At 44.2% G+C, this 13,386-nt stretch overlaps 1 protein-coding gene across 2 annotated transcripts; it reads right to left on the reverse strand.

Annotated features, from left to right (window-relative positions):
* On the reverse strand, window positions 1-11,928 carry LOC136773321 (protein gooseberry-like). Of its 2 annotated transcripts, none has more exons than XM_066726905.1 (6): window positions 11,562-11,928; window positions 6,992-7,305; window positions 6,538-6,664; window positions 2,811-2,982; window positions 2,411-2,710; window positions 1-907 (listed from the first exon to the last, which is right to left on the reverse strand). In XM_066726905.1, exons 1-6 carry the CDS (start codon window positions 11,614-11,616, stop codon window positions 658-660), a joined length of 1,218 nt encoding a protein of 405 aa, XP_066583002.1. In that variant the 5' UTR covers window positions 11,617-11,928; the 3' UTR covers window positions 1-657. The 2 variants fall into 2 exon arrangements, with proteins under 2 accessions (XP_066583002.1, XP_066583001.1); XM_066726904.1 differs by having other exon boundaries at window positions 6,538-6,667.
* Window positions 11,929-13,386: the final 1,458 nt, after the last annotated feature.

Consider the following 13,386-nt stretch of genomic DNA (forward strand, 5'->3'; position numbering starts at 1 on the left):
GATGACATCATTTATTTCGTAACGTGAAATTACACTACACAATATAGCATTGCTCGATTTTAATATAATAATATTATGTGCACTTTTTTATAATACAATATCATATTTATACACAACTGACCAATTAAATAATCTGATTAGAATAATCATAACGAAAATATTAAATCTTGTGGATTTAGTGGATTACTTCGCTCTACTAGTATACATATATTATATTATATACACTCTTCTAATATCTACGTTCACTGCCTGTTTTGCCAAAAAAAGAAATCATGCTTTTTACAATTACAACAATCCGCTAATAGGAAATAATGATTTTTACTAAAGTAGATGCGCTATGGTCCTCGTTCGTAAACATACATTTAGCCTATTAAACTATTTTCGTGAAAGCAGCTTTCTACACTTCGGTATGCAAATGCTTACTTGCGCTCAATTTATTCAATATTCGATTGCGTCACTTGAATCCTATTTCAGCCATTGTATAAGCTCACTTCGCGTTATTCGTAGAATTAACTTGAATGAATTTTACAGCTTTTCTAAAACAGCACCAAAAGCTTCAAAGGGCTTCTCTATAATTTTAATATTTACAAGCCATTTTCAATGATCCTGTTTAATTATTTCTGAATTAAAGGAGGCTTCTGATAACTAACGAAAATTTTAGTGAAGTCGCCCACAGACTTGTGAATCGATACTGCCTAAGTAAGGGTAGCCACTTTTGGCTTCGCTGGGACTGTGGGGAGTTACGTGATGTCCCATTCCTGTGTTAGTTGGCAATCCCGACGAAGATCCTTGGACCATGCAAGCACTCATGTTAGAAGATCCTGGACTGACACTGCCACCCAAACCACCGAGATTCACATTTGTCGAGCTCAAGTTGCTGCTACCGTAAAGGGAAGTGTTGAATAATCTGCAAAACAAAAGAAGTCGAACAATCCAACAAATTGTCTAATAACAATGAGAAGAAAAATAGAGTTAAAAATTCCTATTTCTTTGTACCCTAACGTTAAATTAAACTTAAAAAATAATGTAAATCATTTATCCATAAAGATTGCACTAGGAAAGTCCAATTAGAAATTAATAATTAGCCCTATTTGCAGTATATTGGACTATAACAGAGAATCTTGAGGAGAAAAGAATGTATACAGAGTCAGGTGACATTCGTCGTTTGCAAGGCGATACAGTTGGCCACAGAAATAAAGCGAAGAATCTGTTCGGGCGTTTCAAAAAGTCTTTCAGCTTGGAAGCGGTCCTTTGACCGTTTCGCTAGGGCAGTGCGGCTAAAGACCCTAAATCGTGCCAGTGCAACGACGTTTTCTTCCTCTTTTTCTACCTCCAGAAATTCTCCCCTTTATTGGCTGCCCTCCAACCTAGTCCATTCTCACACATTTCTATTCTACAGTCGCAATCTTACTCTAACTCTATCAGCCAATAATCAAATCCTTCACACACAACGACTCACACAAATACTTATAATAGCACCAGAATTATGATCTAAATGGCCAGATCAGCAATTTATACCCTTGCATTCTTTAACCAAAAATTTCAGTGAATCACCTGCTTGACCCTTTTAGCCAGAAAAGAACAGATTCGATGAGATAAATTTTAAAGTAAAATCGCCACTGATACATTGTTAAGTATGAGGCGCAAAGATGGAAATAGGTCAGATAAATTACACAAGTATGAAAATTTAGGGCGGACCCCCCACGAGGAGGAGCTTTGCAGTAGAAGAAGCAGAAGAAGCAGAAGAAGAAGTAGAAGCTTGGTTTAATAGGAAGCAGGAGTCCCTGGTGGTTAAAGGGAGCACGCGGGGTGTTTGGAACAATTAATTCAGAGGCATTGTGGCGTAATAACAGGTTGCTCGGTGCCCCGACTGCTATACAGTGTGCGTTGCATCTGCGGTTTCAGAGCCGATTGAGCCGAGTCGAGCTGCCCCTTCCCCACCTGCCCGCCCACCGCCATCTTTTCTGTGTGGTCCCCAATTACGTAGCTGGGCCCCGTAATGAAACGCTACCGGCTAATAATCCAGGGGATCTCGAGAGAGCCTTGCCTCTCTCTCTCCTCCCCCCCCCCCCTACTCTCGCATTCTCCTTATCTCAGAGTCGGTGCCATCTTACCGCCTGTCAACTGTGTAGGCGAAAGCCCGCGCCCTCGACCGCTAATCTCGTTACGCATTCAACTTGCATTTCTTGCCAGAGTCCAACTTGATGCATTGCTTTCAGTTTTACCTCCTTTACGGCTCCTCGTAATTATGTCTTATTTTTTTCACCCGTAATAAACTCGACCGACGCGCGTTTATCAATCGTAACCGTCAGCCTTTCAAACGAAACTTTGTATATATTTGTATAGAGAGAGAGAAAGAGAGAGAGAAAGAGAGAGAGAAATTTGGCGATTGGAGAATTTTTCGACTTACCCGTAGTTATCGGTGGTCGCTCTTGGCCACTGTTGCTGGGCCGCGTAGTAGTTGTCGCCGTAGTTGTAATGCTGAGGATAGCCACCGGTGGTCGCAGCAGCAGCCGCGACTGATGCCTGCCCGTAGCCCTGATAACCATCCGCGCTACTCCCATAATGCTGAGCAGGGAAAGATTGAAGGCTCATGGAATTCAGGCTCATTGTATTAAAAGCGTTCAATTGCTGAGTGTTCAGTTGCTTTCGCAATCTCGCTCTTCTATTGCTGAACCAAACCTGCACTCTGGCCTCGGTCAACTTCGTCCTTTAAAAAAAAAAAAAAATCAAACTTTCCATGAGTCTCAATTTTCTAAGAATTATTTAAACGAATATTATAATCAAAGACAAGGGGGGGGGGGACTTACTTTTGAGCCAATTCTTCTCTCGTGTAGACATCCGGATATTGGGTACGATGAAAGGCAGCCTCCAATTGTTCGAGCTGTTCCCCGGTGAAGGTCGTTCTGCTTCTCCTTTGCTTTCTCTTCAGGGCTATTCCAGGCTCGCTCTCTGTATCCGAATCGTCCCCACTGCTGCCTCCTGAAAATCGATAAAAAAAATCAGATTATTTTTTCCGAATATTTTCAATAGCATGGAATTTATTTTGGTTGGGGATAAAATCAGAATTTGCGAAGCGTACAAAGGGGACCTTGCAGGTTAATAGTAGAGGGGGAGGGAGAGAGGGGTCTCGGAGAGAGCAGCACGTGCTGCACGTCAGATACCGAAGATAGGAAGCGAGACGTTCCCGCCCACAGTTCACACGCCGCACTCAGCAACCCGACATTAAGGTCCTCCTGATTACAGCCGTTTCGGCCAAACCTATACTAAACTAAAACACCGAAGAAATTAGGGTCCGCCGTGAAGATATTAAGTTCTTTGACATCTCCCCCATCCTATCCAACTTAAACAAATTTTCCACTATCCCAATAACAATTCTTTCTTCATTAGTATACAAACGGTATATATATACATATAGTAATGATCCGTAATGAGCATTTCGAGTGAGGTGGAGTACTTACGAGGCAGAGGAATCTGCTTTTGGGGAGGTGGTCGTTTAAGCTGTTTAAGGGAATAATTCAGGTCCGAGCAGCATGTGTGTCTTGGTAGAGCATTCACAGTATACTACGCAGTTCTTATGGACAATTACGAGTGAAATACAGAAAGACGTCTCTATGTGGTAGGAAGAAGGAGGTTTGCGCTTGGTGTTCCTGGCGTTTCAACTCGAGTACGTCTCAATCACGAAGACCGCAGTTCGAGAGACTCGGCCGACTCGGCCGCCTGCAGTAAGAACGTCTAAATCAATAGAGGGCGCTCTCGCTGATGCTATTCCCCGAAGAAAACATCGCGGGCAACGCGGGCTCGCCTGTTGTTGGCGGTTTGTAAGATTAGAGGCAGACCAGACCAGGCCAAGCCAGGCCGTGGCTCTGGCTACGTAGTCCAAGACCACACGCCGTGTGCCGTGTAAACTATAAGCGGCCACTCTATCTTTCCTCTTCATTTTTTCTCCCCCTTTCTCACTCACCGCAATCGTTTTTATCCACCCAACCCCTACCTGCAGCTTTTACTTTTCCTCCCAACCTTCAATTTCTTACGTCTCTTTCTTACCTCGCATCGCAAAACTTTCGCACTTCTCTATAATGGAGGAATTTTCTTCAAACCATTCTGGTCCCTTCTCTGTGTTTTGCTCATAGAAACTCGCATTCTTATACTATATGCTATGTATACTATATATATATATACGTTTAGGTAGCCGCAGGCGGTTCAAACTATTGAGACATTCTCGAGTAAAGAGTTTAATTACGATTTTCGTACCACGGGATCGAAAGCGAGAGCGATAACTGTGATTATATATACAGGGGTTTTCTTTTGTTTTTTTTTTCTCCTTCGAAAAGCATTACTTTCCTTCCCTCCAGTCCTTCGCGTGAAAGAGACGTGACTCTGCAGGACGAGGTCCTCCGAACCATTACGCTGTCATCGAAGTAAAGAATATCAGGTTCTTCCACTGCATAAAAGAATGGATCTTCTTTGTACTTCTTCGTATTCTCCGGGGTGTCCTCCTTGCTCGACTTTCAAACTATATTTATCCCTCGGCCCCTCGCAAATAATATTAAGCCTCGCGTGTTTCCTTCGGGCATTTAAGCTCCGATTGTGGAGCGAGACTCGTAATAATTGACGCAATAACAACTCTCTTAGGTCGAGTCCGCCGGGAGAGAATCCGGTAAAACCTGATAATCCGTGTTTACCAGTTTTTCAAGAAAACTCCAAGATAATAAGCAACGAGTGTATAGAACTTACAAGAGCATTGACAGTTTCATTAAAGAGACGCGGGGATGACGAAGGAAAGAAAGGGCGAAAGGCGAGGTCAATGAAGAAAATGAAAGTTGAGCTGCGAGATCTGCACGCCACATTTTCAGCATAACGCGTCTAATCAAAACTAAATCTTCCCGCCGAGGTAATAAAACTCGACACATCTACGCGCCACGGGATGCCTAATAATTCTTCACGGACTTTACCGACAGTGAGAGAATAAAAAAAGGGGGGGGGGGAATTCCCTTTGCGTTCGCCGACCAGACCTACATTTCCGCTAATCCCTTCGCTCACAGTGAGAAACGAATTTGCTACATCAATGTCACGTGGTGGACAGTTTCAATATAGATCGGCAAGCCCTCGCTTGAAAATCGCCAATAAATTTGTTGATATATAATATTGTACGCGCGTAGAATTTATAGACGGGATTTTTGACGGCATTTCAGGTAGAGGAGAGAAGTAGAGAATTTTTCGAGTGGGCGGAAAATCACTGGTCGATTAAAATAATGCATGCAAATGGATTTTGGCGAAAGCCGGAAGTACGGGCGATAATAATGGGACGCAACAATGCTGGGCGGTGCTCGTAACCACAAAGAAAATCTCGCCTCGAGATTTTCGGTATCGATACTAAGACCAAACGAAGCAAGTATCGGCGGTGTTTTAGCAACGCATAAACCATCGGGGCACGTAAATGAAGCGCTCGGGTTAATCGAGCGATAAGCGTAATTACAACGTAGCCCTCTGTTAAGTTAATTGCGTTAAGGCGACCGTGACGGGGACTCGCGTGCTACGGGCTTTTATTTTCGGCCACGTCGCCATTTTGCCCGATACCTCAACATCCACCAACTCGTGCCTCATTCAATTATCGCGTTCGAAAGGATAAACTTGATAAATCTATCGAAAAATTTCACGAACCTCCTTAGATTTACTCAGCAAATTGTCTTAAGCCGATATATGTATATACAACTATTGTTCGATTATACCATTGGATATAAAAAACTGTGTATTTTTACTTCTGTACATTTAAAATATGATAGAGGGTTTGTCTTTTTTTTCGTTTTATTACCAAACTGGTGCAATTAGTTGAAATGAAACATTTCAACTTCGATGACTTCTAGGAAGCAAGGATAAAGAGATAGGCCAAAGGTTTGTTAACAAAAAATGTTGACAATGATTTCCTGCAACCACCCTTAAAGTTTGGCCGTATATCATTGTCACACCCTGTATATACAAGATATAACAAGGACCCTGAAATAAGCTTCGGAAGTGTTTAGGAAGTAAAAAAAAAAACATTTTTTATTAATGTATCTGCATAGTATTGCATTCCTTTCTTTCCGAATATATAGTCATGATTTTGAGGAGTGATTGTACGGCTGATCCAAATAGGTGTAGACTCTAAATGCTTGTATTTCCACAGCCGTGAAGCCGTGGAGCCGTGTCGCCAGAAATGGAAAATTTCTTCTCCCCATAAAGAATCTCATTCCCTATATAATACCACAGGGAATAAGAGTAAAAACGGGAAAAAGAAATCACGCGCTTCTGCTAACTATGTCCTTCAGAAGAAAGAAAGCGAGGACGATCAGCTGATGCAATGTGCGATGAGAAAAACAGTCGTTGCGGGTCCACGCCTATGGATCAACGCACAATCAATCCCAAAAGTGACGGTTCGTATTTTCACCAAAGAAGCTATAGAAGATTCCACATGCATTAACAATAAATAAATATTTCGATTTTCGTTCCCTATACATTCCTATATTATAGTTTGTCCGATAGTCTATTAGTACGTACCGAGAATTCCATTGATAGAGTGATTTCTTCGTGGATCATCGTTGGGTCTGGTTTGATTGGTCGGTCCCCGCAGGAGTCTTGAAATACTGGAGACCGAAGGTGCCGACGTCTTGTCGCAAACTCCGTCCTGCTGGCAGAACCACATTGGACCAGTTAATATTTTGTTTTATGGCCCGTGCACCTTGGCCACGGTTACCCAAGGACGTCATAAAAGTTTCGATCAATCGGGAATAGTAGGTGAAGGAGTCGAGTGACGATCGTAATAATAAACAAAATTTAAAGCTTTTTTACGAGCATTATCGGAACCTTCAATCCCAGCAGGAATTCGACTACAGCACGTTTCTTCCGTTTTTTCGAACAAATCATAACGATCAATCTTGAATATTTTCCATCGTTCCGATTCCTCGGTCGAATAAGTTTATTTCGTGCAAAATTATTTGATTTATCAACAGACCTTGATCAACTTATCTCGAATCTCCCAGCTGAAGATGCTGGGGTTCTGCCTCTTGAGATCCTCGATCCTTGCCTCGACTTCCGGTGTAGCGACTCGTGGCTTGCTGCCTCCTATCACTCCTGGCCTGATCGATCCAGTCTCTTGATATCGATTCAGAATCTTCGAGACGCAGCCGTGGGACACGCGAAGCTCTCTAGAGATTACGCAGGGTCGCACACCGGAAGCTGCCATTTCTACAATCTTCAACCGTGTGTGATTTGGCAAGGGACGTCCATTGATGAATACACCTCCCAATTGGTTCACTCGGCCTTGACCTGTAACACATTTCGTTCTTCGTAAACTATCGCAACTTTGCAAGAAGAACCGTTCGTGTCATGCATTCCACGGAGAGGATCCAGTAAAGAGACCATTTTTGGAAGTGGAGAAATCGCCGGAGAAACGTAAAGTCTGTAAAAAGATTGCGCGAGGAAGGAGAATATAAATGGCGGGAATTTCAAAAGCTTTCTACCTTCTTCTTTCTTTCTTTTCTCTTTCTTATATACATTCGTCTCCTTTTTCGCGGTCTTTGCGAAGCCAAAGGACTTTCCAGTATGGAGAAGGATGGCAACACGCAAGGTGCCGCTCAAACGCTCCTAATTACCGGTAATTAGGCCCCTCTTAATTAACTTAATTATAATTACGAAGTCAAACAAACACGTTATGCGACGGGAGTATCGCGGCCGAAAGAAGCGAATGAGATGCGAGTCCCTCGCGTGCGTCTTTTCCCAGCAAAAGGGACGTCCGCCAGGCGAGTTACAGCTTTCGGTTTTGCGCAGGGTACTAAAATCCAAAGGAGTTCCAAGCTCTCCCCCTTCTCTACCCTCTCCTCCTCGTGCAACAAAATACCAGCTCGCATTCCCTCGTCTCGCGACTGATGCACACTCGTACCTCGTTATTATTATAAATATTTCTGCCATTTCATAAATATACTCACCATACCTGTTGATATTTTCAACCTGATCATTTATTTCATATTCGCCAAAGTGCAAAATTTGTTCGTTCGTCTTTACATTATAATATATGGAATCCACGGTGCTACCTGGTACCCATTCGTCCCTTCGCTCCTCGCCGTCCAGTCGCGGGGACAACGACGAGAAGTCTCGGTTTATGCGCATTTACATAAGTATCGTTTGCATAAGAGACGCGCCGTGAAAAAGTCGCATGCAAAACTTGAAGAGAGTCGTTGTGTGATTCACTCTGAAAGCGGCGCTACCTTTTAATCAATTCCCTTGCGCTTTGCTTCTTTTGGCTTTAACCCCCTACGCCCCCCCCCCTCCCCCTCCCATCACTGCTCCCACAGCTTACGCCACACGAATTCGGAGAGAAAACGTAGCCCCGAAGAAAACCAACGAAATCTAACTTGAACTTCCTCCACTCCCACTCCTCTACGATCCAAAGTCCACCTTGATAAGAAACGTTAGAAAAAAAATCTAATTGCCAGGCTATCTGGTTTGAGCGCGGAAAATCAGGCGATTATAAAAGCTGAAACGAGTTCTTCTTAGGACTGAATCGAATTATGTTTTTACGCGCGTGTATATGAAACACGGTCTTTTCATTTTTCAGAAACAAACTATACGTGTGTTGGAGATGAAAAAAAGAATTTCGTTCCGCGGGGCATTCGAGCCACACGGACGAACCTATCGCGCTGATTTAAGCTTTACGACGCCTCCTGGTAATTGGATGCGATAAAGAACCATTGTTTCTGGTGCACACCACTTGCGTTATTAGCCGTGAATGAGATAAGCAGTGCTCGAAAACGTACCGCTGTTCTTGAAGACGCATTTTATCCAAACAATTTCTTCTCTCGTACGCGAATCGATGTATCCGAGCGTGGCAAAGTCCGGGTGAATATAGAGCAATGGGAATAGTCGAAGGATAGAAATGAGAGAGAAGAAAAAGTAGAGACTCGTAGAAAAAGGGCATGCAACTACGTCCTAGCTAATTACTTGGGAGGAGTAATTCAAGAACGGCCGCGGGCCAAGTAAGTATAGTAGTGCCGTTTGCTCGTTTATCAAGCCGAGAGTTAGATTTCCATCATCCCCCGGTATGGTAAGGTTAGGTTAGGTTAGGTTAGGTAAGGACATGTCGGGAGATGCGTGTGACTTACGGACGGAGGGACCCTACCTAAGAGCTGCACGGCCTTATACACAGACGCGCGTGCGCGGAGAACGTTCCCGGCGCGGCTGAAGCGGACACCTCTCGGGTATGACGTCAGCTGGGCCGCGGGGCCCGACGGGATTACAGACAAGATCAAAAGGTGCCGACCGCCGACGCCGACACTCTCGACCAATGCGTTCGCGAGCAATACTTGCGTCCAACAGACCCTCCGAACCAATTCGGAATTCCCTCTCCGCTAAATCCTTCGACACGCTCCGTTCGGCCGTTACTACTGTTTATTATTAAATAAAAATAGAGGGTGGGAGGGAGGGGGAGAGACTCGATGGAATTTCAAGAAAATTTCACATTTTAATTACTAGGAAGGGGAACCACGCGTGGAAGATAGTCTAACGAGGCTGATTCACGGCAATGGGATTAAAAGGTATTAATGGTGAATATTACGTTAGCCAAGGAGATTGCGATTGCACGGAGAACTCACGGTGAATGCTAATGCTATAATTTTCTTGCCCGGCGGTTCGTGCCGCTCGAGGACTGGGAATGGCGCCACTTTGCGGAATAAGATGTGTAATTAGCCAAGTTAACCGAACGATCTTTCGTTATTATAATATCAAGACCAGCGTTATTAACACGAGCCTCTTTCATCGGCTATATCCCTCTGTAATTCTGCCAGACATCGTCGTCATTATTATAATGATTATCCTTTGATTATTTAAACAACAGTGTGAACTCCTCCAAAGTCCAAAAAAGCTTGTCCTTCCATCCTTTGGAAATCCACGCGAGATACCATGCAGCAAGAATTTTAAGCCCCTGTGACTCAGGTGCCAATTAAGAGAGCATAAATCAATTCAGTATTGACTTACTACGCCACTTGACGTTGTAGTAACAACCAAATTACAGAAATCAGTCATTTTTATTGATATTTATACTCTCCTGCTTTTTGCAATTGCAGGTTGTTTCTTCTATTTTTAAATGTTGATTTTATCCGAGAAACGTTTTAGCTTTGAGAAGCGCTCGACCACCCTGAAAAACGAGCGAGGAAATAATTTCGGCTATGAATTATTGATCAGAGGCGATTGAAAGTGAGTCGATCGCATTAAAATCGATGATCGGATAGGCGATATGTTGCGTGCGATAGGGGCTGCTCGGTGAGTATGCTTCAAATCGCCTTTCCCCTCAATAAAATTTCCCTCCAAGGCAAATTTCCTGCTTCCCAGTGGGCCACAAGTGTAACAATTTCTTGGATAATCTTGCCTTTCAATTATAACCGGATTGACCCAAAGCTCCGTGTCCTAATTAAAACCTTACCATTGCATTATTGGCGAGACTAGATTAATCATGGATTTGTGCATGGTTTTATCCTCATGCGCAATATTCCGATTGAGAGAAAGCAGTTCAACGACTCAATTCCCAATGCATCGATGGATTAGAGTGGACTATCCGAGGCGAGGCTTACGAAATCATTGAAATCCACGCATGATTGCTAGAATAAAACATAACGGCGTACCTCCCCCCCCCCTTCGTCTCTCATCCAACAGTGTGATCTCTCCACAATATTACAGAGGTATACATATGAACAGAGACTCGCGTATAGAAAATTACAACGTAAATAAAAATAAAACAGAAAGATAATCGAATGAAAAAGTGAGGCAATTGATTGGGGGAATGGAACGTTTAGAGATTGCGCGTGAAAAATTAGTGGAAAATGGCTGGTACGTGTGTGTTTGTTGGACGAGTGGGAGTAGCTGGTGAGCGGTGGAGAGACGCATGTACTTAGCGTTCGGTGCGAGTCCCGGACCGCGAGGGCTTCAATCAACGTGCCGTCGCCTCGGGCTCCGATCCGATATCAGACATTAGGTACCCACGTCCAATCCCCCCTCCCCCTCTCCATCCCCCCCACCCCCTCCTCCGCCACATCATGCCACACATCTCCAACGCCCACGGTGCACCATGCACCTAATACCCGACTGAGTGTAACAATCAGTTTTGCCGAAGCCTCTCTTGCTTGGGATCCCATCACCCAAATATTCTATTTTCCAACAAAGTGATGCTACGATCCACTAATTACCAAGGTCACGAGAGAAACGCTCTATTCTGAGACCAAAACGCAAGAAAAAGAAAACACTCTCTGATAAGGTCATCGGTGGCAGTTGTATTGAAGAAGCGAGACGATAAATACGAACAAAAGTGCGCGAGCTATTGAATAGGATTGACATCTGAAATTCAAAAGCAGCCTCGACTGGCTGATCGTCCGGCTGACTGACTACTTGAAAGCATTCGAGTCACCGGAGCTACTACATCGCGTGCGGAATAATGCAGCGTCCAGAAGACATCATTCACCGCGGACAAATATTCCCGCAATACACGTCAGCAGTGAAACCGCTTAAAACGTCCATCTATAACCATTACAGCTCACCTTGAAAGGGGTATCCGGGAAAATATGGTGGCATGTTGAGTGCGCTGACGGCCATGTAGCTCTTCCCTCTGCAGACTCCTGTACCGGCCTCTTCCTGCCAAGGATGAAGAAAATTTCGACTCTGGCAAATCCGAACACAAGAAACTTCACGGTACTACTAAGAGAGGCGTATAAAAAAATATCACAGATTCTATCTCGAGGACTGTGTTAGGTCACAAAAGTTACAAGATGACGTAAGTGGTTACAACGGCGAGTATTGGTACAAGTGTAAGGTCTTCTTGACGGAACGTTTTTTTTTTCTAGCAAGTTAAAGAGCGGACCAGTAGAGAACGAACCTGCTAGCTTCGGGGTCTCGACTCGAACTGGCGTGGCTTGGCTGGAGGGTTTCGGGTCTCAGGCTCAGTGCCAGGAGGAAGGAAGGAAGGAAAGCAGAAGGAGGTTCGCAAGAAGTAAACCAGGCCCCGCCTCCGGCTCAGACCCCTCGTCAAGAACAGGGCCCGCGTCCATTCCTTCGACGCTCTCCTTTCACGGTTCACATTGGTCACTTTCAGCTTTCCAACTCTCAATCGCCTCCCGGAGGTGGCCACCAGTTTTGCTCCGCCCGCCTCTACTGACCTGCTGCCTCCACCACCCACGCACCTGCCGCCACTTCTTTGATCCTCACCGCTCTCTTCACCTCTCCCCTCCTTCTCTCTCTCTCTCTCTCTCCCCCCCCCCCCCCCCCCCCCGCCTTGTCTCTCCTCAAGCAAAGATTAATTAATCGCGATATCCGATACGTTACGTTACATCGTTATCGAATTGCTTATCCACGCCACCGGTGCTGCTCAAGATTATGAACCACAAACCCCTTTCAGAAGCTCACGGCTGACAATGGCATCATCAATGCGATATTTCCTTCGCCTCCTTCCACCTCGATCTGATCACTTTTTTCATCAAATGCTTTATTAAATTCCTCCTCTTTTCCTTACGCTGTATATACCCACTCGCTTCTATTTTTTGCAATATTTCACTCGAAAGCTCTTCCACATTACATTACAAAATGGCCAGTTGTGCATTGTACCGACTCTCTTTGGCTCGGCACGAGAAAGAAGAAAAGGTATAATGCAGTTCGTCACGTAATTTACCAATAACATTAAAGCTAGGATGGGTCTGAATGCTGGAGATTAGCTTCGCATCGTTAATTATAATTAATTAAACGTGCGAGTAATCGTGCGTTTAATTGAATGGCGCGAGAAGGCCAATCGAATCTCTGGACAAGCCTCGATGAAAGCACCTAAAGCTCGTAGGAAGCAAAAACCACTTGGCAATATCGCAATTTTACGCTACAATCTTATTTCCAAACCACGCCTGCAACTTTAACTTGTGACGCGAAAAACAATAGTTTATTGCTTTTTCCAAGTTCGTTGGGTCTAGAACATTCCGTCCAACTCGGGTTATACGTGCACGTATACGCTTCTCATTAAGTATCTCCGAGTGGGCAGGCGTGTACTGGAAAAATTCTTATTGTTTATTCAGACCTTTATTATTATTCTTTATTTACTATTGTATGTGCATGGATGAGTGTGGAAAGATAATTGTCGAAAATATCATATGACGTTAATTCCTGTGCGATATAGTGGGAGGTAAGCAAGGGAATGCAAAGAATGGAATGCAATTGTGATTTAATTGTACACACACACTGGGTTTGGCAAAAAGTGGGCTCCTGTCTATCCGGATGGCAAGGCTTATCTTCTATTCGTGGATACGAGGATGGGTGCATGGTGAAAGGAAGGAAGGGAGGCCGGGGTATTCAAAGCGATAGTACGTATCGTGATTGTAGTTTATG

Source organism: Prorops nasuta, unplaced genomic scaffold (assembly GCF_024137725.1).
Source record: "Prorops nasuta isolate Cenicafe-Biocafe unplaced genomic scaffold, Cenicafe_Pnas_1.2 PNAS00005, whole genome shotgun sequence".
Taxonomy (NCBI): domain Eukaryota; kingdom Metazoa; phylum Arthropoda; class Insecta; order Hymenoptera; family Bethylidae; genus Prorops; species Prorops nasuta.